This window comes from Rissa tridactyla, chromosome 22, assembly GCF_028500815.1.
Source record: "Rissa tridactyla isolate bRisTri1 chromosome 22, bRisTri1.patW.cur.20221130, whole genome shotgun sequence".
NCBI classification, from domain to species: Eukaryota; Metazoa; Chordata; class Aves; order Charadriiformes; family Laridae; genus Rissa; species Rissa tridactyla.
In genome coordinates, this window is record NC_071487.1 from 4,909,101 (window position 1) to 4,934,748 (window position 25,648).

At 41.1% G+C, this 25,648-nt stretch overlaps 1 protein-coding gene across 7 annotated transcripts in view; it reads left to right on the plus strand.

The window, feature by feature from the left end:
- Nucleotides 1–25,648, plus strand: part of AP3D1 (adaptor related protein complex 3 subunit delta 1) — a 43,432-nt gene that overhangs the window by 2,956 nt on the left and 14,828 nt on the right. For all 7 annotated transcript variants that reach the window (XR_008463298.1, XR_008463299.1, XR_008463301.1 and 4 more), the window contains exons 2-16: nucleotides 11,424–11,519; nucleotides 12,226–12,306; nucleotides 13,038–13,118; nucleotides 15,068–15,175; nucleotides 15,505–15,634; nucleotides 17,003–17,142; nucleotides 17,418–17,491; nucleotides 19,358–19,407; nucleotides 21,052–21,101; nucleotides 21,495–21,543; nucleotides 22,354–22,499; nucleotides 22,922–23,070; nucleotides 23,163–23,393; nucleotides 24,773–25,004; nucleotides 25,499–25,644. Coding sequence is in view for 3 of the 7 variants with exons in the window: in XM_054181740.1 (XP_054037715.1) it covers nucleotides 11,424–11,519; nucleotides 12,226–12,306; nucleotides 13,038–13,118; nucleotides 15,068–15,175; nucleotides 15,505–15,634; nucleotides 17,003–17,142; nucleotides 17,418–17,491; nucleotides 19,358–19,407; nucleotides 21,052–21,101; nucleotides 21,495–21,543; nucleotides 22,354–22,499; nucleotides 22,922–23,070; nucleotides 23,163–23,393; nucleotides 24,773–25,004; nucleotides 25,499–25,644 (1,763 nt within the window). In the remaining 4 variants the exon portion in view is untranslated. The remainder of the gene's footprint in view (nucleotides 1–11,423; nucleotides 11,520–12,225; nucleotides 12,307–13,037; nucleotides 13,119–15,067; nucleotides 15,176–15,504; nucleotides 15,635–17,002; nucleotides 17,143–17,417; nucleotides 17,492–19,357; nucleotides 19,408–21,051; nucleotides 21,102–21,494; nucleotides 21,544–22,353; nucleotides 22,500–22,921; nucleotides 23,071–23,162; nucleotides 23,394–24,772; nucleotides 25,005–25,498; nucleotides 25,645–25,648) is intronic.

Here is a 25,648-nt window from a genome sequence, read left to right on the forward strand (position 1 = left end):
CTGAAAGCATGATTATTGCTTTGACTTCTGATTTAGTTTTGGTTGGTTCTTGTGTCTTGGAATTTAATCGTATGGAAATTCTGCCATCGCTTTTTCCCCTCATCATTTTGGGCAGCCTCTCCTGGGACGTAGGAGATAGTAAGATTTATTCCTTTCCAGTTCCTCTGCTGGTACCATCACAAGCGAGTGTACCTGGTATTTCACTGATGCATCGAGGATGTGTTTGTGGCGCAGGATGTGCCAAGTGGTTGTCACCTCGGTTCAGATGGGGGTTTCTCAGTACAGGTTTTCACCAGACCCTCTGCGTTCTTCCATGGTGGTTATATGTTCACCCTGTATTGCTGGGACTCTTAAGCGCGCTCCCCAAGGCTTGTTGTGAAGTTAATGGAGCGCCACGAGCTCCTTACCAATAAATTTTAAGTGTCCTCCTCAGCTCAGTAGAAGAACCAAGAGGGTACTGGAGGCTGCCTGGTGCTGAGCTCATATCCTTGTGGCAGAGTGCTTGATTACCTGTCAGAGGCCATTTTCATTTTAGTTTCTGGTCTGTATCCAAAGCTGACCTGTTAATTTTGCATTTAAAACACTGGAAGGGAAGTGATGGCCTTCTGTAAGGATGAGAGGTAAGGGACAGGAGTTAGTTAACACAGTCACTTTTCTGTGCAGACATGCTCTGTCTGTTTTCCAGTCTTCCAGGGAAAATTGGAGCTGCCATTATCCTTCTGCAAGGTAAATGCTAGCATGGAAGGAATGAGGCAGTATAACAGCATTAGAACTTTCCCTAGTTTGACGTGTTGTGTTTGCTTTTCAGCGCACTGTACAGATGCTTTAATCCCCGTGGTGTTTCCCAGTGCCAGTTCAAAGTTTGAGGGAAAGCCAAACCTGCAAGACAGACGTTGATCCTGTTCTATTCTCCCTGACCTTCACTTCTAATATGTCATTCTCTCTTTTGTTTGGAAGACAAATCTTCTTGGTAGTGAAAGCAGTGAGTTTTTCATCTGCTATTAGGTGGGTTTGTACCCTATGGAATAACTTCTCCCACTTTGTGCCTGCTTGTTATGGATGTGCTGTACAGCAGGCTCAAGGGGAGAGTGGCTAGTACCATAGGCAATTAAAAGTAGAACAGATTTTTTCCTAGCTATTCCAAACTGAGAAATTATTTTTGTTTAAGCGTGTTTTCCTGAGTGTGAAATAAAGGAAGGGATATTCCTTTGATGCTATTTGACTCTTGCACAGTGTTTTGCATTTGCAGTTAAGAAGTTTGTTGGTCCCAAAAAGGAAGCTGCTGTCAGAGCTATGGTGAGAGCTTCCTTTATAAAAACCGAGATGATAAAATAACAGAAACAGAGATGTTAAATGAGTGGTCCTTCATCCCGTTCAGGCCATAGCCTGTTTCAAGAGCCTTTGATGGAGAAAGGGTTAAAAAAAGTCCCGCATGACATGTCTGTGTGCTTCTCTCATAACTTGAGAAAATTGCCTCCTTCTTCTTTCAGAGAATCTGCTGCTTGTGTGCCAGGATGAGCACTTCACATTTTTGGCAATCAATACTTGCAGGAAAAAGCATATAAAAAAATTCACGTTTTCTTGTGTATATTGTTCAGTGATAAGCATCTCATTGCTGGCTTATATTTAAGAAGTTGTTTTGTACAGAAGCAAGTTGGAGGAGCGAAAGGAGCAATTCAGTGTTTCTGGTTGGAAAAAAATAAAAATTCGTTTTGGTTGATAATGTAATGTTAAGCAAGAGGCGTGTTGAGTGCCCATGCTGTGAAATATGTATTTCATTCTTCAGAAAGACCGGGCTTACCAAACTGGCAGCGTGTTCTCACTTCTTAGTGACTGTTACCTGAGGACAGTGGACTTGTATTGTTAAAAAACCTTTTCCCCTAAATAAAGGGCTGCTGTGCTTGACTGCATGCATCCAGCTACTTTTCTGGTACGCTTTCAGATGAGATGGTGGTCTAAGGAGTTTTGAGGAGTCTTTTAACATCACAAACATCTTTTTGGGCACAGCCTGTCATCAGTGAGGCTGAAGGACCATCTAATGCTGTGGTCTTCTGACAGCTTCGTCTCCGGCCACTCTTGCGGTGTTAGTGTCTAATGGTAAAGGCTGTAGCGTGGAACATAATAGGGGAATTTTGAGGAATGTTAAAAAGCTTGTTGGTGCCCAAGACTGAAAAACCAGCCCAACTGATAGGCAGCGTGCAGTTCATTGATGACAGACAGCTCTTTCAGTCGATGATGCTCGATCACTTACTGCTTGTCATATGTGTGTTAATATCTTTGAAGGGAGCTCATTATTCCGCCCACTTTCGAGTGGATCTAGAGTTGCTATTGTTAATTCTTTGAGCATGTGAATCGCTGGAAAAGACAAAGTCGGAAATAGAAACAATACACAAAAGAGGGTTTGGGGAAGGACCTCGCAGCAGTTGGTAAAAAAGCAGACTAGTAGTGGCCTCCAAGGTGGCAAGGCCTAGAGCAACAGTGTCCCCAATGTACCTGCTGTGTCACAGAAAATAAAGAGCCTGGAGCCGTGGAACACGAGCCAAGCTGTGGGCTTTTTCTTGTGTGATTACGAGCACAGAGCAGCTGAGGCTTTGCATTAGTGCTGCCTTTCATTAGCTTCTTGCTTTCTCCTGTGTTAAATATTACTTAATTGACTGTGGCATAAGTGGGGCTAATAGCTTTGTTCCCAGTCCAGATCCTCTTGTAGCCGTCTCTTCTGAGGGTTTGAAACGCTCCAGACAGATCGTTTTCCTACACATGTAAGTAAAAATTCTGCCCAGGCAGGTCCAGGGGAGAGGAAGAGCTTTCTGGTACCTCATCGTGAGAAGTGGAGTGGCCCATGCACTGCACCATTCACGAGGCCGGTGAAAGAATGCCCATAAAAATCAAAGTAGAATCAAGATAACCACATTTCTGTGCTGTGGTCATCTTCAGAGAGCTGTTTATTTGATGCTTTTTGATGCAGCTCTCTGTCTCAGTGCTGAGTGCAGAAAATGGGGCCTTTTGTGATTTCCTCTACTGTCATCAGTGTTCACAAAAGTGACTGACAAACCTCTTCCTCTGCGATGTGGGTTAGTAAATATATTTGGTGTACAAAGAGTACCTTTAGGTTTTTCACTGAGAAGTTTTCTTTGGTAGTGTGTCCCGTTTCTTGTGTGATGTGAAGAGCAGCAAGAGAAGCATTAATAGACATGCATCAGAAAAACCGAGTCATGGGACCAGTTACAAAGAAGCATTTGTGTTCCTTAGGTTATTAAAAAAACCTGATTGTTCATGCTGCAAAATAGAAATGCTTCATAATCTGAAGGGGAGTCTGCTTAAATCCAGGTGGCAGGAAGTAAAAGATATTTGAGTAAGGTGCAGAAAATAACATGGTTAGTGGTAGCGTTAGTAGCTCATAAAGGCGGTTGAGTGCCTTTTTAAACAAGAAACATACGTTCAGAATAACTGACAATACTTACGAGTCCTGTTGAATACCAAAGTGCAACTGAGCATGAAAAAATGTGAGGTTCATACCAGTTTACCTCCTCAGTCAGTGCCCAGCAGGCTGCTCAGACAGGGTTTGTAGACCACGTAGTTGAGGGCTGGCTTCGTATTTGCTATTTCCTTTTTATTGTTATTTATTTTATGACCTAGGTGTTCAAACCTGTTAGCTTTCACCGAGAGATTCGAATGTTAAAAGGTGTATAAAGGGAAGTAGGCATCAATGGGTGGAACTTTCTTCTGGTGGGCTCCGTCTTCATGGCAAACTCAGGCTGCATAAAATCTATCACTGCCACCTACTGCGGCGTGACTGAGCTTCAGCCTGGAGGAACGTAAGTTTGTTTAGAGCAAACGGCATGATTGTACAGCAGGGAGTAGGTGAACAAATTTACTTTAATTACACAAATATTTGCATTGAATTTAAGAAGTCAGCGACGGCCACGAACCATCTTTTTCTTCATTGTCCTTCTTACCTTCCCATAAGGGAGAAATACTCATAGCTTTGCATGAGTCAGTGTTACATCTTTGTAATATTTTCAGTGTTACATGTTTATATAGTATTAATACATTGTTAAGTGTCTTTTTTTTTGTGATGTTTCCCTCTGAACTAATTCCAGTCAGCTGAGTCTTGGAAACAGTAGCTACTTTAGTTCCTTAGAAGGAAGTGACTATTTCCTATACGTACAACAGAACACGTGCTCATAACGGCACCTACCTTTATCAAAGCCTGAAGTTATGCACAGAAATATGTCTGGAACTAGCAAACTGAAAAAATCTACTGTGAGAATACTTGCATAGCTTTTTGCATAATAATGTAAAAATAAAAGTTTGAGCACATCTTGTGTTTGTAGGGATCAGCACTTTTATCTGACGCATCTCTCTGGTCTTAAAAGCTGTCTGCGCAGGTATGATTTAGGCAGCGCAGGCCCCTGAGGATTGTTTAATTGCCATGCAATTAAATTAACAAATACTGTGATCAGACTGGAGACGTATGTATCTTAAGGGGCCGATCACACTAAGAGACATCTCTAGAGCCTTGTTTACTGATTTCTGTTGGGCTGGGTTGCATTTTCCTATCTAATGCCTGCTTAATTGTTGGCATCTCAGCCTGGGGAGGTGGTCCGGGATGGCTTGCGTAGCTCCAGCTTCCCGCGTAGGTGCTCTTTTGTGAGAAATACTTCAGTCGTCTTTGGGTGAACTGCTGGAAAGGTGCTGTGCGTGGGAGAGTGCAGGAGCACCCTGGTGCTGGAGAGACGCTGCGGTGCTCGGTGTGTCTGGGGCAGCCTTGGTCCGGCTCTGCCTTGGAGTCCCTTTGGATGAGCAGCTGCAGCTCTGCTGCTTCTCTGAAATCCAGTCCTTCCTTTCAAACGTACCCGTTGTTTCGTGTCTGCTCTGAAACTGGTAGGTGTACGCTACTTGCTTAGCATCTCTCTGAATTTTTAAAATAAGCTTCAAAGGTTTTTATTGGTTTATAGAATCACAGAATTGCCTAGTTTGGAAGGGACCTTTCAGATCATCGAGTCCAACCATCAACCTAACGCTGACAAAAAACATCACTAAACCATAACCTTATGAATCAGTTTAGGATAGATAGATGCATCGTGTCAAATTTCAGTCAGTATGTATAATTTCAGGAAACACTAAGAAAAGAAGAAAATGTAAATTGACTTTTCACATACCTCCATCAGTGTCGTTTGGCCAAGGAGTTTGCTGTCTCCTTTTGGCTGTAATGGACAAAGGGGTAGTGGGTAATGCATCAAGTTTCTAATGACAGAGAAGACTGCTGCAGATGAAATGGCAAAGGTTCACCTTCATGCCTCCGGTGTTCATCACTGATGAGAACAGTACATTAGTCTAGAATCTTAAAGTACCTACAAGATGAGGGAATAAATCCCTGGACAGCTAATTACCAAAGGCAAACTGAGACATGTTAAAACACATCTAGCGAGACTGTTTATCACCAGCTCAGGGAAAGATAAGCTTGCCTTTTCAAAATGCCTTTCAAGTCGTAACATGTTTTCTGAGCTCTTTATTGCCCCTGACTACCCTCTGCACTGTTTGATTTTGGCTGCTGCAAAACTGGTTTAAATGAATGCTGTGCAATTTCTCAGTTATTGCTTATATTGTTACATGCTTATCTACTTGCTTGGTTTAGTGGAGTTAGTTGTGAGATAGCGTGTGCCTTGGAATTCTCTTTCTATCCAGCCATAGAGTAGTTTTAATGAAGGCTCCTCTTACTTATCACAAATAGCTTTTCCTACAGTATTTAAATAATATAATATTTTTAGTTATGTATGACAGAAGTTAACATTTAATATGTCTAGTGCTGCGTGGAAAGCAGCACGTTTCACCTTTTTATGCTCTTGACTGTTCCTTCAGTTGATTTATCCTGTGCTGTCATGATATGATGCTTGTGTATCAGGTACTGTAGTCAATTATAGGTGTATAAATTCTATTTGACTAGTTCAGTGGCATTTTTTGACATGAAGTACTGCTTTTGAGGGTTTTAATAGAAGCCCGGCAAGTGATATGTATTTCTTTCCAGTCCTGTTCTTAAGTTGGGAGGTGGCAGCTGATCCACACTGTGCTTGTAACAGGATCTTCTGCTTGAAGCACAAACTAACTCAAAAGTTGCTTTGCCTCCACGGCATGTCTGTGGTGTAACTCCATTTTGTGTTAAGCGTGGTGGTCGTGTCCTGTGGCTTGCACGCCACAGGTCATATTTCTTAAGATCATCCAAAAAGGCAAAAAGGGAGGGGCAGTTGTTGCTTTTTTTCCTGGAAGGTGGAGCGGTGGACATCTTCCTCTCATGTGAGATCGTCATGTGCTCGCGCCCAATGTGATTTCATGGAGTTAATGGCAAGCGTGTGTCTTACGGTGCTACAAAAAAAGATAAATCCTGCAGTGCTTAAAAGAAAAGAAATTACATATTTTGTGCTTATTTCAGTGATTTGTTTTTATGTTCTACTTATTCCAGTCTTTCTTCTGTTTCAGAATGATGTAGGTATGCATTTATATCAAATCATATCTTGCTCCTTGTGGCATTCACTGTTAATCATCCTTTCCTTAAAACACTGTATTTAACCCCGGAAGTGCCAGAGAAGTAGGGACTGATGTTCACTGACGTTTTGCTGTTTCATCTGGGTGGAAAGCACTTGGCTGTTGCAGTAAGTGACAGGCTTGAATCTCAAATTGGCTGCAGCAGATGCAGTCATTGAGGCTGGATCCTGACAAGGACTTTGGTGGAGGATTCTGCCGCGTTTGGTTTGCTGGACCGTAACCCTCAGTGGTAAGAACATGAGTTTTCCTTCTCTTGGTTTCAGAAGATGGTATGTGGTTGAGATAAGAGTACAGCTTCTTTGAGACTATTGGAAATGAGTAGCTTTCATGATTAAACTTAATATAAATGTTCTGCAGTGATATCTCTTCTAATCATTAGTGTCGTCTTATCCGTCAATGAAAGTACAGCGAAGAGAGTCACATTTCCGAAGAATGTAATTGTTGTTCAGTTAGATCAGTGATTTTTCAACTTCATTCACATATTGCTTAAAAAAAAAAAACCAAACAGTCTTATGTGAACCTCTCTGAAATTGTCAGCAAACCCCAAGTTTGGAATTAAGGTTTAGTGTTTTTTGAAGTTAATTCAAAAAACTTGGCTTGGGAAGTGAAAAATCCTATAAACTGACATTTTGGTTCTCTACCATGACCCACTTTTCCCTTCTACACTCCCTCTGTTTCAAAGGGGTTGTCTCTTTGAGTCGTGATACCTTCATTCTCATTTTAGCCACTCGCACTAGCTTAAATGCACATATTTTCTGGGTGAGGTCTTGGAATTCTTGAGGAATTTGGGCTTATTTTAAAATTTAGCTTGTGTACTTTGTTAACGGATATAAAATGCTTACTGCATCTGTTTGGTGGAATACATTAAGAAATGGCAGTTGTGACTTTGTGCTGTATTCACAGCTTTGTTGGGTAATTACTGTTAACATCTGCATGCTTTACTTGTGTTGTAGCTGAGCTGCTCTGCGCGTGTTTCTGTCATCTTCCTCCTTCGGAGGGATACGCGAGTGGAAACAAGCACCGGGTGGTTGCTATAGCAGTTCATTAAGGGCTTGTGGGGAAGGCTCCTTTCCCGCTTGGCAGCCTAGCAGGAATAAAAGAGCTCCTCTCAGCTCTTTTCCCTGCGTTATCGTATGCCCTTCAGCTTCTGACGGCAGCCTGGCAGCTTGGCCTGGGTTGCCATCATTCGGAGGGGGTTCTTGTCCGTAATGGCTCTGCTTGTTCTCCAGTACAGCGGGACTGAAAGGCTGCCTTATAATCGCCGCACTTGCTCAAAGCGGTCTGGCTGGGGATGGCCCAAAGGTCTATATAAATATTGTGATGTTAGAAGTGCTTCTCAGTTGACTGGCCAAAAATGTGGGAGCAATTGAGTAGCATCCTGGGAAGACTTCAAATAATAAGACTGTCATGGAATTAATACTTAAGAAATATATCGATATTATAATGAATACTGTGAGCATAAATGAACTGTGAAGTATTTTCCTTTTGCATTCCTTTCTTCATGGGATCTCAAAAGCATTTAAGGAAAAACTGAGCCAGTTATGCCCTGGGAAGTACTTATTTTTAATTACCGTGATAGGAATTGCTATATTAGGATTTATGCAAAAACTATCTGAATCAGTGCTGGGAAAAGTATCCAGATTTTGTCCTGGTTTAGTATGCAGATGTTTTTCTTTTTTCTGCAACCATTTAGGCCTTGCTGAGCGACTGCCGTTACTTCTTCATTGCATCAAGTGATGGTTCTCCCATTTGCTGCCTGGTTTGGCTCTGTTGAAGAGCTCTCAGGCTGCGGCGTGGGGCCTGAGAGCATCAGTTGCCTGAAAATGCTTTGGGGTGGCCTCCGGTCTGGCCCTTGCAGAGTTCAGCGATTCCGGTAGCCAGAGTCCGGGGAAGGGCTTCACTAGAGACCTGCACATGTGAACTTGTTTCCTTCGTATTTATGTAGATGTTAAATGTGGTAGCGAATCTGGCGAGGTGGTTGGGGTTCACGTTTAAGTGGGAGACTTAAATAGTCAGTTTTCTTCATATTGCTTATTCATGATAGTGCTACTCCAGAGAGATTAACAAAAAGTTAATACCTGCTGATCCTTTAAAGCTTTCTATATATAGGGTCTTACATTCCTTGTAGTCTTCTAGGATTTGAAATACAGCTGGTTTGGAAGGACTTGTTTCTGCTCTTCAAAATCCCTTTTTTGAGTTTCAGATCTGATTTGGGGTTCTGTAATACGCTTTTCCAAAAGTCCCTCGTTCTGTTGGGCTAACTGGGAGACAGGGCTTTCCCTGCAGGCTGCTGGGGCCATCGAGGGTGGCTGGTGGCTCGGGAGTCTGTACCAACGGTGCTGGGCTGTACATTATTGAACTTTTCTGTACTTATTTTTGTTTGGTTTTTTTTTTCCCCCAACTGGTCACACGGTGGTTCACGTTCAGCTCCCAAGAGGTTTCCAGGAAACTGAAGCTAATTTTGAAATAGTTTTGGTATAGGTGCCATGGGAAATGAAAATCGTGCTTTCTAGTAATGGACATAAAGCCTCAGAACCTGCATGTTGGTGTCCTGCACCGAGAGCCAGTGCCAACCTTGCTGACCAGGATGCGGCAATGGGATACACACATGGAGGATTCTGTGACGCTGCTCCAGTGCGCTCTTATGTGTGCATAAAATATTCAAGGCTAGGTACAATGTATTTGTAGATCAGTTGCATGTTGTATAAGTCGTTCTTTCAGCATCTCTGTTCAAGTGTGTATTTTCTACTCTCGGAAGGTTTGTTGGTGTGGGGTTTTTTTGGTTTTTTGTTTTTTTTTTTTTTTTTGTTTAAACTTCACATGGGAGTTGTCTGGACCTGAATTACTCTCAAGCAATGGATTTAGAATCCCAAATCTTCTAGTTTCTGAGAGAAGTCACCTGGGCTCTACATTGGAAGTGTTTGGGGGAAATGGCATCTCTGGTTTTGGCAGATGTGATCCACTTGCCTGTATCCAGGAGGACAGATGGGGATCCCTGTAGAGGAAAGGGTTGTTTGGGGTTTAGTGTGCTCTCCCTTTACATGAAAATTCCCATTGCAAAGACAGTATTTCTACCCCAGTTACAGGCATTTAGGAATATCTTAAATTTCTTCAACTAAATTCATTTGCCAGCTTGCTTTCTTTAGGCCTTCTGATTTCCGTTATGCTGGAGAGCGGGACTGGTGTTTGAGGTACCTCGGTGTGCTGCAGGAATGGGTCAGACAGGAGCTCCATCAAGGTCAACAAAGATGTTTTACTAAAAGTCTCAAAATAACAAATGTGGTTGCACCTGAGCTTACCCGTGCCAGGGAGGACCTGGCTTTTATCCCTCTGTACGTGCAAGGTTTGAGAGAAAAGCCAAATAATCATTCTGCCTATATAGAAGCTGTTAAACCGGGGAAGCTGCAGCTCCTCTGAATTATGTGTATTCACCTTGTGTCCTGCTGGTGGATTCTAATTCTGGTTTCACCAGACTCTAAATGACAGTGGTGTGAATTGTCGCTACGTGACTGCTGCTTGGGGTACGAAGTCCCTGCATTAAAATTCAGTTGCTGCCTTTCCTCACCTGGATTGTTGCAGCATCTCTTTGCTCTGCAGACCTTGTACTTTGGGTTTTTTATTGTCACCTGCTGTTTATTAAAAATAACATTCTCTGCTTCTAGCAGCATACTTTTATGAGTTGAAGCACTCTAGGATATTGTAAAAGACAAAAGAATCGTTGGGATAATACTCAAAATTTAGTGTTAAGGGGAGAAATGTTAATTAAAGGCAGGCCAGTAGACTTCTATGTTGAAAATATCGTTTTGGTGGAAGGTAACGGTATTCAGGCAGAATTTTACTTTGAAAGAAGGTAATCTCTTTCCGACCTGGTTCCTCTGGCAGTTGATATATTTATATGGAATGTGAAATGCCCTGGTGCATGTGTGGCTTTCCAAAGAGATTATTTCTCTCTGCATTTAAATTTTCATGATTTCTGTAGCAGATCATAATTAATTGTGAACTGATAGAATCTCTGACTGAGCTAAGCCTACTTCTAAAGTAAAATCTTTACAGATATTTTTAAATCCTGCACTTGCCACATCCTTCCCACAACCACAGACGCGATTGTTTGGAAAGAAATGAAGGACCGATATTTAAATGTAAACATTATGACATTTAGCTCTCTGAATTCCTGAGAAATTCATAACAAATAACCGTTGCTCATCAAAATGTGTAAATGGGGAGATGGCTCTCCTAAGCTGGGAGCCCGGGAGGGGGTGTCGTTGCGGTGGGTGGGTGGATGGCCGAGGTTACTGGTACCCTGTACCAGACTTGTGCTGTGTCCCTCCGGGCGCAAGGACTGTTGTGGGTGCACACCTGGAGTGCCATCCCTGTACAGCGTGCCCAAAAGTAGAGTAACTCACGCTATTTTCATCAGCCATCTTAAATTTGTGGGCTGTTAATAGCGTTTGACACAGTTTGTTCTAGCCTGGTACTGAATGGGTGATCTCAGGCTTCCCATTGCGGTAAGTGACCGGTGTATCTTCTAGAAATGGTGGAACCCAGGTTTTGTTCAGACCTCTGGGTGCACAGTCTCCACTGAACACCTTTTTTCACAAATCTTTGAAACTGGAGCTCCAGACTGAACAGTTTAATTGCAAGGGAGAGGGGGGCGAAGGGAAACCACCGAAGAAACATCTTGGCGTACTTTTGGTTTTCTAATGGAGTTGTGCTGTTTCTCGTTAATGAATGGTTTTGTCAGAATTAAGTGCTTACCTAAATAGTGTGTATGTGAGATTTGGTGCTTGCAAATGATGAGTTCTGCTGCTTCTGTCTACTAAAATGCAGGAAATCTACAAAACTGCAAATGAACATAAATTTTTCTGGTTTGTTTTCCTCAGGCAAAATACATCTCCCAGTGCATCGATGAGATCAAGCAGGAGCTGAAGCAGGACAACATTGCCGTGAAAGCAAATGCAGTCTGCAAACTTACATATGTAAGTGCCTTGCTGGCATACCGTGTCATCACATCTTTATTTTTTTCCTTTCTTGCTGACTAGGTGCTGGTCTTCACTCTGAATTCCCACTTTTCTTAGACTGCGGTTTCTTAGACTCTTGTAAGTGCAGGCTGCAGGTGAAAATGTTCCCAGCCACGTCTGAGGTCAGAGGCTGCATATTCCCGTTCTGTTCATTCTACTGGCACTACTGTTGGTACAGTTTTATTTTATTAAGATAGGTCAGGAAGCTAATCTGATTTAAAACTTTAAAAAGTTGCCTTCAACTGGATTGTTCCTTATCACGCAGTTGCACGAGCACTTGAAACTGGTGTTTGTTTCTGTTTGCGCAGTCCTTTGTTGAGAAGGAGAGGGGGGAAATACTGCTAAAGAATTATTTTTGTCGTTCTGTTCTGGTTTTCATTTAAAAGAAAAAAATCCAGGAAAAACACCCTTCACAATGAATCTTATATAACTGCCTATGTGGTACCTGGAGTTAATTGAAACTATTTAAAACTTGCTTCTGGTGGAACTTTGAGACTTCTTTCACTTAGTGCGGGGGGTGCAGAATGTAACATTATTCATAAACTTGAGACGTCTTCTGGTATTATTTTTGGCCTCTTGTTACATCTTCAGTTTTGTGAGGTATCCTGACCTGTTTTCTTGAGTCCCGTATTTCAGAAGTTTATCTTGGCTTCTCTGCTCACAGTTACAGATGCTGGGCTACGACATCAGCTGGGCTGCTTTCAATATTATTGAAGTCATGAGTGCATCGAAGTTTACATTCAAAGTGAGTTCTCTGTGTCACTGCAACTGTGCGAGCCGGGCAGCTTCAGTACTGTATTTAATGCATGCGTTGGTACATTGTCTTTTCTTTTGCTTTCTTCAATACAGAAGGGAGGTGGGCTGTATTTTCTAGTGCATGGATAATACTTGGCCTGCCGGTATAGGCTTTTTCTGCCAGATACCCTGTTTTTTTCACAAAAGCTATGATGCCTGTTTTTTATGTGAAGACCACCTAAGATCCCTAGCAGCAGGCGTATTTTATTTTGTAATAGCTTTATAATTTTTTTCTTGAAAGGTTGTGTGGCAGACCTTTTTCACCAAAGGGAGTGGAATGTTACTTTGTAACAAAGAATTTCCAAGTTGTGCTTTAGTACCTAAAAAATCAGGCGTCAATACAGACAAAATAAATGTAATAGTCTCCATTTCTCCTGCTGACAGACCTATCTTATTTCTACATGTTCGTGGTCATTGAAGCTGTATGTTTTAATAAAGTAGAGAAGGTGAAGCTAGTTTATTATCCTTGAGAGAGATGTATTATCTCTAGAGATGTTGCTTGTCTGAGACTATTCTTTCCTGATCCAAACCCCTTTTTCTGGAGAACCCTACTATGCCTCTTCTGTTAAGAAACCTCCTGCCTAATTGTTCATCTTTTTAATACTGCTTATGAAGCTACCCGTTGTTGTTCATCTAAACATTGTCTGAACTTACTTTTTTTTCTTCCTTGCCTTTTTCCAGAGAATCGGTTACCTAGCTGCCTCTCAGTGCTTTCATGAAGGGACTGATGTAATTATGTTGACTACTAATCAGATCCGAAAGGTAAACTTTTTACTCCATTTCTTAATTTTTTTTCTCGTAGCGTCTCCCTACTTGTATTTTCAGATCAGTACAAAGTATTTCTCTTTTAGCAGTATAAAGGTGTTCAGGTAGAATCCCGCTTGCTTGGTTTACAGTCTGTTCTCATTCCGCAAGCAGAAGGATTAATTAAATACTGAGGACCTGACCATGGGCTTCCCTCGTGCTGTCTCAGACCAGCTCTCTGTGTTTATTTGCCACAGGGAATGGTGACAACAATAACCTTTGTTAACGTTACTAGTCTCTTAGCCAGCCCTTAGAAGAATGTAATGGGTAAGAAAAATGTCCTCATTTCTGAAGTAAAATGAGCAGTAACTTGGGTCCACAAACCTCCTATTTGTGAGGGCCTGTTTTCTTCTGTTTAATAACAGACCAGGCTTTTGACTACTTTCGTATAATTTTGTCTAAAAAAAATGAAGAGTGTGTGTAAAGTTGTATTCTGTATTAGTGTACCAAAGTGTGTTAGATTTATTTTCACAGAGCTTTATCCCTTGATTTTTTTCCACAGTTATTGGGTCCCAGCATTATTTTCTTCAGATTACAGATATCTTTTTAAAGCTCTTATGTTTAATTTTTTTTAAAGTATCACTGCTTAAAAACTTGACTGATCCAGTACAAGATGTGCCTACATTTTTAACATCTAAGTAGCTAAACTGTCTTTTACTTGCTTAAAAAAGATCAGTGGGATGTTATCCAGCATCTCTCCTAACGACTTAGTGCTTTTCCCTTTATCGTTTAAACTGTTCTGCTCTGACAACTGCGTATTTTTAATAATGTCCATCCATTTTCTTTACTATGGAGACTTTATTATACTGGATTTCAGTCACTTAGTAGGGTTCTTCCTTTTTGTGCCTGAGTTTTTACTTAAAAGCATCTTTATTTATGCCTCTTCATGTTTCATTGATCTAGCAGGTTTTTATTTTAAGGGGCTGTCGGTTCTCAAAGCCAGAATGAATTGCAAAGATTTTGTTGCTCCTTAAGTAGTAGATTTCATTATTCTTAAAGTAGAATCTAATTGCCTACCACCTGTGAAAGGTTTTAAAATGAGCTGGAAATGGCAAGGAACCCTGAAGGCCTGGCTATGGTTAGGTCTCCTAAAGCAGCCCCCGTGTACGTGGGAATCTGGAGGGTTAATTCTGTGCCGTTCACTTTGTATTCTTATTTTCTAATAACTGCAGTTAAGGATCAATCCTGTGACCCTCTGTATTCAGTGAGGTCTGGTTTTATAATCTATACTTGAACATACTCAGATAGTAATATTATTAAGAGTCAGAAGCTTAGAGAAAACTATGTAGGATACTGACTACAAATAAGTCAAGAGAAACTTGACCAAGAAAATGTATTCTACACTCTAGCGTGGGTTATGTCTTTATGGACGGAAAATCATGGTGCTGCCAGCATCTTGGAAGGAAAGTAATCCCATTTCTCTAATAGATTAAGCTAGGACATTGTTAAGCACTCGACAAGAGTGCCTGTTCCCAGTGAAGTTGATGACAGTTGGGCTTTGATTTAGCAGGGTTAGTATTTAATATTGATTTTTTAGTATTCTAAACATGTTTGTGATGATGTCATGAGGGTTTAAAAATTATTTGCTATTCCTAAAATATCACCAAGGTACCATATCTCTCGTTGTTTTTGTGTCGCGGTCATCCATCTATTGTTTGATTATGATTCCTCGTGCCCATTATTAAACCTCAGGCTAGCTGTATTTTAGCAGGTGTTGGAGGACGTTCCCATTAATAGTTGATATAAATATTCTCACAGAATATTTATATATTATATATAAGAAGCTTATATATATTATATAAGAAGCTCTGCTTCTTATCTGTTGAGTGAATAAAATTGGTCTGAGAAAATTGTTTTTCAACATCCTGTGTAATCTTAAATTTTTGAGCCTGTTTTTCCTTTTTTAGGATCTGAGTAGCCCTAACCAATATGATACTGGAGTTGCACTGACTGGCTTGTCCTGTTTTGTTACTCCAGATCTTGCCAGGGACTTGGCAAATGACATCATGACACTGGTGAGTTGATAAGGTTGAAATAACTTTTTCCTGTAATTACAGAATGTTAAATTGTTCAAATGTGGTAAATATCTGTTAAATTTAGAAGTGTTGCATGTGAAAACTGACACCTGTGGGGTTTTTGGGGAGCCTTTGCAGACCTTAGTTAGCTTAAGAGGGTCACCTTGAATATTTCTATTAATTTTGGTGATAAATGACACTGAGTTTTCAACAAGTGGTTGAGTGTCCCTGGGGAAATTTTGAGACAGTGGTGTGGACATAAGGACCTTGAGAAGAACTCTGGAAACACAGAGTTGCTAAGGGCCTGATTGCGATTATTTCATTAACAGATGTCTCATACAAAGCCTTATATCAGGAAGAAGGCAGTGTTAATCATGTACAAAGTTTTTTTGAAATACCCAGAGTCCCTCCGTCCCGCGTTTCCTCGCCTTAAAGAGAAACTTGAAGATCCAGATCCTGGTGAGTGGATTTCAGTAAATTATTTCTGCTCCAAAACATCTGGGTATACATGCTTTTAGAGCTTGGGGAGAGAAGAATACATGAACAGTGCTGTAATTATCTTCTGGGTACTGATTTGCCTGTTTAATAGGTAGATGAGCATATGAGAGTTTTGACAAATGTTGCCATATTAAAAATACATTCTTGAAAATGTCCAATTCTTACTTCAAACCCAAAGCTGTCAAAACCATATCTTAATGGGACAAAGCAACTTAATGATTCCTGGTTTGTTGTTTACTTAACTTGGCCATTGGAAATATTTTGGATGGTTTCAGGGTTTGGGTTTTTGTTGTTGTTTCCTGTGCTCTTTTACAAAGCTGCAGCTGTTGGCTTGCAATGGATATACTTAAAATAACTTCACATCACTTAGTATATATATTTTTTTTTTTCCATTTTTTTAAATTCAAACTTTGAGTCAGGAGTGCTCTTTGGGCCCTTCAGTACTGTGTCAGTGCAATTCAGCTGCAGTGCGGGAAATTTCCAATTGCTCTGTATCATATTCACAATTCTACCTGGTCTTCCTGGAAAGTGCTGGTCTTCCCTCGCTGCACCAAAACGCCGTACGCTTGTTTCAAGACTTCAGTGTGCGATGCAGTTCTGTGATCTTTGTTTGATTTGCATGTGTGTTTAGAGGGAGAAATTTAATTGCATATACTGGACTAATTTGTGGGCACGTAAGAAGCGTCTTCCAGGGACAATATTTTTTAAAAAAACAAAACACACGCACACCCCCTCACCTGCAAACAGAGGAAGAAAATACCTATTATGCTTTATGGAGAAAAGGACTGCTCTCTACTAGAAGACTCAGACTATCTAGATTAAGAGTCCACATTGAGAACAATCAATCTGAAGGCTGAGCCATTAGAAAGGAATGAACGTGTCCAGTCAGATTATCTAAGGATTCATTATTTTTGTGTTGTATTGAAACATGTCTAAATAACACATTTTAAAGAAGCAAGAGTGCTTGGAAACTTTATGGTGAGTAGGGTTATTGGTTATTATGTTGTCTGTGTCCCACAAACAAGCAGCCCACAGTAAAGGGGGAAGGAGGCTGGCAGTGTCCTGTTCTTTCTTGTGCTGGACCCAAAGCAGATACCCAGTTTGCTGAGATGTTAGAAAATAGACACAATTAAATAAAATCCTCTCTGTTTGTTTTTGCATTCTTGTGTTTAGTTCACCACCCCATGGTTGGTAATGATGCTGAACCGTTCCCCTTGGCACACAAGTCTGAATCTTTAGCTGCTTTTGTTCTGGGGGTTCTGCACCAGAAACTCCAATTACAATTAAGGCGTTGATGAGATTTCTGCTTCTCGCACTTCTTTTTCCCAGGTGTGCAGTCTGCTGCAGTTAATGTTATTTGTGAGCTGGCTCGACGCAATCCCAAAAACTACCTTTCCCTTGCTCCACTCTTTTTCAAGTTGATGACGTCATCAACCAATAATTGGGTTCTCATTAAAATTATAAAACTGGTAAGTATTCTGAACCTATATGTACAGGATTGGGGTACTCATTAAATTAGCTTGGGTGTGAAAATACATTTCTTGCTTGGAGGTGTGGTTATCGTTTAAATCTGAATAAAAAGAAACCAGGAATATCTTCTAATGTTTGTGAACGTAACCAAAGAGAGAAAAATATTTTAACATAGCTTGGTTTAAATAGAGTGAGCTGCAATTTAAATAATGTTTTTATACTGTTTAAAAGCAGCTATTAAGTCACTTTCTTGTCTGCACTTCTCTTTGAATAGTTTGGTGCTCTTACTCCATTAGAACCTAGGCTGGGAAAGAAGTTGATTGAGCCTCTGACCAACCTCATCCATAGGTACGTATAAGTGTTCCTTTCTTCATTCAGGACTGGTGAAGTGCCTGTAGGTGGGTCAGTAACCAGGTCTCTGGATGCATTTCTGCACCTTTTTTTTTTTTTTTTGAGTCCCAATATATTGGCTTCAGGTATCAAAAGGTAATTCCATCAGGGCTATTTCTGAAAAACCTGAGAGAGATAAAATACCTTAAAGGAAAGTCTTTGGGTGTCTGACTGTCAGCATGAATTTCTCCAAAGCACGCATGAAAACTGGAGCAATTTGATTTCCTTTCACTTAATTTTAAGCTGGAGATGACTATGGAGAATATATCAAAAGTTTGGCTTAAAAAAGGCTCAGCTGTATATTTGCAGCTGTCTGTTTGCTGCTTCTGTTCAGCTACACACATTTTGTTCTTCACTTTTTTGGGAATGCCTTACCCACCAAAGCAGCACGACAAGGAGTACGCTAGAGTTCTTCCTCATGCCTTTGTCAGCCCAGAACTGTTTTGGAAGAGGTTCCTTTAATATCTGTCCTAAATACAGATTAGATAAATTTGAAGATACTTCCTTGTCCCTTGTTAAAGCTGGTTTGCAGTTTTGTTTTGGATCCAATTCTGAATTGAAATCAAAAAGTAGATGTCTTGGAGGGAACACATGTATTTTTCCAGCTATGAAAAGGAATTGTGACCTTAGACATGAGTTGTTAAATGAGGTTTGTTTTTCTTCATGTGGCAGAGCAAGAGGATAGGTGGGAATGAGCAAATTTTAAATAGATATCCATGTAGCTGTGAGAGCAGCTTTAGCCAACGATTTCTGTCCATCCTCCTAGTATGCCTTTAAGGCTGGTTCAGAGCAGACCAGCCAGCAGCCTTGCGTCCAGGTACCCAAAGAGGGATTTTGCAGCAGTGACAAATACATACAAATTCATCAGAAACAGGGCTTTGCCAGAAAAAGCAGGAAAATGGACAGTATGTCTTCAGTCCTGCCTCTGCCTCCCCTCCCCAACTCCCACATTAGTCATTCATTTTATTATTTGTGAGATCTTAATGCTGTTCGGTTTGGTCTCCATGTGGTGAGTTTGGATCTCGTATCACTCACGCATAAGGCGAACCACCCTGCCATCCCCCCTGAAATGGATAGGGAGCGAAAACGATTCTCAGTTCTGAGCGTCCTGGAGTCACGTATACGGTGTGCTGTGACCGTCACGCAGACGCTGGGACTGCTGCCTCCAGAGCTGTTTGTTCATTCCCTTTGCAGACCTTGCTTCTGGAGTCTGCTCCTTTCTTACTCGTGAGGTTCACTGTGTTTCCTTCTTGTTTAGATCAGGATTTGTAAGTACTTCCAGAATCCTCAGAACTGCACTGTACATGTGTTCAACTGGCAAAAGTTGTCTTGAATTTAAGTTTTGGGGGAAATCAGACGTGGAAAATCTGTAGCTCACTTAGGAATGAGCAAGCGTGTACCTGCATGCCAGCAGAGTCTGCTGTTTGTGCAGGACTCGTTCCCTTTGGAGAGGCACTTGAGCTTCTTCATTTGCCTGCCTTATCGTGAATTTTTGACCTTGGGCAGCGGATTTGATTTGATCCTCGGACAAGATTGGTTCAGTGCTTTGTAACTGGGACCGAGGTTTTGAATAACCACTTCCTTCCTCGTCCCTTGTGTTACAGCGCTGTTACTTGCTGCGTCTCAGAAGATATTTAACATTCAGTAGTCCCCCTCCCCCATTTTTGGGTGAGAATCATTTCATCTAGTTTGAAGGTACATGGAGCAGAATACTGGCAATTTCCTCTGTAATTAAAGGTGTTAACTAGCTCCAAGATATTGTTGACAACTCTTCAAAATGTGCTGGTTTTATTCCTTATTTAAAATACTTCATTTCTGTTTCAGCACCTCAGCCATGTCTCTCTTATATGAATGTGTGAACACAGTAATAGCAGGTGAGAAATGAGATTTGTAACCTAGAAAATAACATGATGAACTTTGTCATCAATTAACACCATCTGCAAACCTTTCTTTAATTTACTGTGTTTTATAACTGAAATAAGTCGCCTGGCAAACTTTGATTTGTGTCACTGTGTAACTGTAACTGAAATCCTTTGTTGTCGGTCGATGAGGCGAAGTTACTACAGATGTGTTGTGTTTGCTAAAGGCTGAAACAAAATACAGACAATGGGTGTGATATTTATATGTTGCTAGAACTATGAAGTATCCCAGCAGCAATAGAATTAAAATATGACGGATGCCTCGTGGAAACTTTGACAAAGTTTTCTTATGTGACGAAGGAGAAGACTTATTTTTTCAATTCTACAATTTCACAGTTTAAAAACTCGGTGTAATTACTTAAAGGAGGTCATTGGAATAATTGATTTACAGTTTCAGCTGCTGGGGGAGGGATGTGAGAGAGTAATGGGGATGGAGAGAGAAACAAAGGCAAAAAGGGATAACGCAGTATTCCAGCTCAGACTTGGCACTTTTCTGTCAGAGTGGGGAAGCAGAGGGTTATTGACATCCACAGTCTGGCTGTAAATCTGTTTCTTTTGGGTAGTTTGGATAATGAGGCAGGAACGTGCTGTACTGGGTCAGTTTGGAGAGGAAAGGGTGATCTGTCACTCACTTTGTATTCGCTCATTCCTTCAGGGAAATGTGAGATGACGTTATGATGGGTGAAAAAAATAACATGGAGGTTAATTCCATTGTGGATGACAGTGTGCTTCCCTGAGATACAATACTATAATTCTGTGGTTCAAAGGGAAGTTCACACGCCCAGGACGCCTCAGGGACTGTAATGTGAAGCTCAAATTCAGAAGATGAGATGTGAAGCCGGGTGCCTGCATTGGAGCAGCACCTTGTGCCTGCCAGCTCTTTGCATGACCCAGGACGATAGCATCTAACACGGCTTCTCAGAAATGCAGCTCTGCGGGATTATGGAGAGCAAAATGCCGCTGTAGTTATTAGTTGTGTGTGGCTTGCTCGCTGAAAGCCAGTGTTGGCTTGGCCATGCTGTTTGACAGCAGCAGTTAAGGAGATAACGCCACCTTCTCTGCTGTGGGGCTGTGTGCTGCCAGGGCTTTACAGATGCCAACAATGGGACCTGATTTTTGCCTCGAGTCACTCACTGGCTTGATTAAAGCTCCAATCTAATTACATTAAACTCCAGGCTCCGTTGCTGCATCTCGTTACATTAGGGAAGTGCACACTTAAAAATTCAGCTATACAGTTGCTGATGACATATTTACAGTCTCGATTGCTACGTGATATCAGTGAAGTAAACCTTAATGAGAGCAAAGTGTAATGAAAAGCAGCTTTGACCTGGCTGTTCCAACAGTTCCTACCTTTGCACTCGTTTTTTTTTTCCTGCCCTGCTATTATTCCTCTTAAAGTGTATGAAACTATGATTTGTGTAACAACCTACTTTCTCCCACATTGCTCAGGTCCCCCAAAAGTCCAAACAAACAGACAAACAACAAAATAAATGGGCATCTCTGTGTGAGCCGAGCGAGCTGTTGAGCTTTAAGTGTTGTGTTGTTGCACTCGTTCGGAACACAGAAATACTAACTGCAGTTTGTGCTTGTGTATTGCAGTTTTGATCTCTCTGTCCTCTGGGATGCCGAATCACAGCGCTAGCATCCAGGTACAGCTTTTGGTGGGGGTTATTTGTTCTGCTCTACTGTGTAATGCCATGGAGAAACTGGATTGTATTCCTCTGCCAAAAGTTAAAGCAATAGCTCGCTCTCACATGGGTGGACTCCTACAGACTGAAGCATTTCCTATATACCTTCTCTTATTTTCTTTGCTTTAAAATGCAGATTCTTCTCATTTAGAGTTTTCCTAACTCTTGTTCAGGTGCTACTGTCAATACAATCCTACGGGAGTTCCTTTTGTTTTGAAATCTGTTAACGCAACAAGACCCTCTGACCGGGTCTGGGTCACAATGCTTCCTTGCGTATTGAATAAATGTCATAAAACGTTATTCTAATTAAGGCTTTTAAGGCTTGTAATAAGCATGATGTGATCTTTTTTCCAGCTTTGTGTTCAGAAGTTAAGGATATTGATAGAAGATTCTGACCAGAACTGTAAGTATGTTGCTTGTCTTCATGGAAGCTTTTAGAAACGAACCGCTGGGGAGGAACTGCAGCTGCAGAAGAGCGATGAGCTGTTTCTGCAAACAGCTTGTTCAGTGTTGGAGTGCCTGGCATGTTGTACACCATTGCTGGGATTTTTAATGTGGAAATAATTTTTGATAGTGAGCGCTTCTTTATAATGAGCTTTTTTAAAACAAATTAGATTAATTGTTACTGCTGTTTGTGGCCTTGTAAATCTAAAACAGTTCTTTTTCCATGCTCCGGATTTTCCCTTTTTATAAACTTGCTGCTTGGAAAGTAGTGAGGGGTATTCAGCAGTGTAAGCGTAATAGTAAAATGCAAGGACACTTACTGATTTTAGTGACTGCAAAGAACACTGGGAAATCCTTTTTTTGGTAAACCTTTTTCCTGCTGTCTGAATTTTTCCCATTGAGAACAGGATTCCTACTTAAAACACCAATCTTCGGTGCTTTTAAAGCTTTCTTCATCCTGGGATGCCTGTTCTCGAACCCCATAGCTTCTATATATTAAATACATACTTTTAAATCAATGATAAAATTTGAGGTGCAAGAAGACTGTGATGAAGACTGTATATGTAACTATGTGCCTGTATGTGAGATTATGAAATTAAAGACCGTAATCTGTGATGTATTGTTTCTCAGAAGTGCTTTTCCTTATTACAGATTTTTATTCAAGTGTATTAAAGTCAGTTTCAGTAGAAGCACTTGGTATTAAGATGTCATGCACAACACAAACCAGTGTTTCTATATTTGGAAAGAAGTTTTATTTTGTCTTTCACAGTGAAATACCTGGGACTGTTAGCTATGTCCAAAATCCTGAAGACACACCCTAAATCCGTTCAGTCTCACAAGGATCTCATTCTCCAGTGTTTGGATGACAAAGATGAGTCCATCCGACTCAGAGCTTTAGATCTCCTGTATGGCATGGTATGTTTCTACGCGTATTTCCTTTCCTCTCCAGCCCCTGTGACCCTGTAGGAGGTGATGTTTAAGAAAAACTCGCAACTTTCTCTTCCTCTCTCCCCAGTAGTCTTGTGATAATAACTCCCGTATCTTTTCGTGGCATGTACGACAAGTAAAAGATCTGTAATTCTGATTCTCAGCTCTCCCACAGCATGGCTGTGTATACTTGCACTGGCTCTGCTTTAATAACAACATTGAAAAGAAAGAAACAGTTTTCTTTTTCAATTGTGATCAAAGCTGGGGCCTCTAGAGGTGGTTCTGATTCCCTGTTAACACATGACACGGGTCCGGCAAAGAGCTCGCAGCTGCTTTAATGGGATTAGAAGGACTTGACAGTATGGGAAATGGCTTAGTTTTGGTTCAGCCTCTCAATAACTCTTTAACAGGTATCAAAGAAGAACTTGATGGAGATAGTGAAGAAACTGATGATTCACGTGGATAAAGCAGAAGGGACGACATACCGGGATGAGCTGCTGACTAAAATCATAGATATTTGCAGTCAGTCCAATTATCAATACATCACAAACTTCGAATGGTCAGTGTTTTTGTGTGTTACCTTTGAGATCATCAGCAATGGTAACGCACGATTGTCTGCTGATAAAATTGCATCCCTTTCACTTTTTGTAGGTACATAAGCATCTTGGTGGAGCTGACCCGCTTGGAAGGCACACGGCACGGGCATCTCATAGCAGCTCAGATGTTGGATGTAGCTATCAGAGTCAAAGCTATCCGTAAATTTGCAGTTTCTCAAATGGCCATGCTTCTGGACAATGCTCATCTCATAGCCAGCAACACCCAGAGAAATGGGATCTGTGAGGTGCTTTATGCTGCCGCGTGGATATGCGGGGAGTTCTCCGAGTAAGTGCAAACAGAAACCCTGCTGTGATTTGAGCAGCTTCTTTCAGGCAAATGTTCAGATTGCTCAAAAGTACTTTTGGGAGAAGAGTTCAGAGTGTGCACCCTGAAGCTAACAAAATGACTGCTGCTTTCCCCCTCCCTCACCCCATAAGACTCCTCAGCTGTTTCTAACCAAGAGGGATACTTCATTTTGAATATCTGGTCTTTTACCATATCTCTGTAGTCCTGCCCACTCGTGCAGGAAGACGTAGTTGTGGGTATGAGCAGTAAGATCTTAAGACATTGGAAAAACTCCTTAACCATTAAGGTCTAACCCCACTTTATCATAGGGAAAATGTCCGATCGCTATGAATTAGTTTTTGCTCTCCTCCCTGTTTTGCCCTTGTTGAAAGGTTTTTGCAGCACCTAATCTTTCGGAGGGTTAGAAGTCATCTTTTTTGCTCAAAATTTATCTGTACCCACACTAGCGCAATTTTCATTGGTTTTGTGCCAACAACGTCTTTTAGCTTAAATAGATGTTTTTGTCTCTCGATCGTGTGTGCAGATGCCTACCCAGCTTTCGTTTTGTCAAGTTGGACACATCATGATACTGTCGTCTCCTTTTGTCGTCTGCTTTGGTGTCTCTTCTTGTAATTGCCACTCTGAACACTGGTTCCAGTTTAAATTCCCATAGTAGGTGTGATATTTTTAGGGAACTCTGATAAGGCGTAGATCTTCATCTGATTAAAAAAGTTCTGCAATGAAAACTGGAGATTAAGAACCAAGAGAACATACTTTCCTGCTTCAGTTTGATCACATTTTTTACTTGGAAATAACTTTAGCTTTCCATTTTCAATGGGCCAGTAGCTTTTGTGCATCTTCCATTTAGTTGTGAGCAGACAATGTTGAAGAAGAGCGTGGGATTATTATCACAAGTGCTGTGTTCTGCATTCTTTTTGGTGTATTAAGCATTGCCTACTAGATTTTATTTTTGTTCAGTGTATCATTGGAAATACAACCTCGGTGATGTGAGTGGTGAAGTACAGAATGGCAGGAAGGTAGTCGGGCTGCTAGATCCAGGCTGTGCAAGGAGCTGGCACTTAAAAGTGCAGTGCTTAGTTAATGGAGAGAATAATGAACTTGTAAAGGTGGAAACTGGGGCGTCCCTCCTCTCCGGTGAAAGGAGAAAGCTATAAAGTCTTCTGTGCCGCGTTACTACTGTAATTTGGAAGGGGAAAATACACAGGGAGCAAATCATTCCGCATTTGTAATCTGTCCTGTCTTTCTGTAGTACTTTGTACTGCAACCGAGGTTTTTCGAAAAATTCTTTTCCATGAAGACTGATGAAATTTTGAAATTTCTCAGTTTCTGGCTTTCATCTGTCCTCTCTGTCTTTACAGACACCTTGAGGAAGCAAACCAAACCTTAGAAGCAATGTTGAGGCCTAAAGTTACAACTCTACCAGGCCACATCCAGGCAGTTTATGTCCAGAACATGGTGAAGCTGTACGCGTCCATCCTGCAGCAGAAAGAGCAATCTGGGGAAAAGGAAGCAGCTCAGGAAATTACGCAGCTGATGATTGACCGCCTGCCGCAGTTTGTCCAGAGTGCAGATCTAGAAGTTCAGGAGAGGGTAAGAGAACAAAATTACTTTGGATTTTATCATACAAAGTCTCTTATTTGTCTTGGAGCATAAATGTAATTTGCTGTGGCCGTGCATGTTTTATATAAGCCATTGTTATCGATGGAGCGGTGCGTTATTCTGTACTTGGTGTAACTCGGTGGGAGAGAAGCTCTGGAACTAGAGAACTGGGAAGGGTGGGGACAGTTCATGTCAGAGCCCAGATCTTATTCCAGTTCAATACCACCTCGGAAGACTGCTGTCAAGAATTTCACTCAAAACAATGTAATTTTAAAATTATGCAAGCACGTAAGGACACAGCTAGAAGAGAGGGTTGACATGGATTATTTCTTTTAACATTTGCTCTAAACCTGCAGTTATGCTGCTTCCCTTAATTCCCTTAATGGAGTAGAGCAGTTCTCTTCTGCTGACGTTCATTCAGTTGATTTTTTTTTTTTGGTTCAATTTAATATTAATCCTGAAATTACTTCTGCATTTGTTTTTAGGCTTCTTGCATCTTGCAACTAATAAAATATATTCAGAAGCTACAAATAAAAGAAGTACCTGTAGCTGAGGAAGTGATAGCCCTGTTTGCTGGTGAGCTGAACCCTGTGGCTCCTAAAGCACAGAAGAAAGTACCAGTTCCAGAGGGGTAA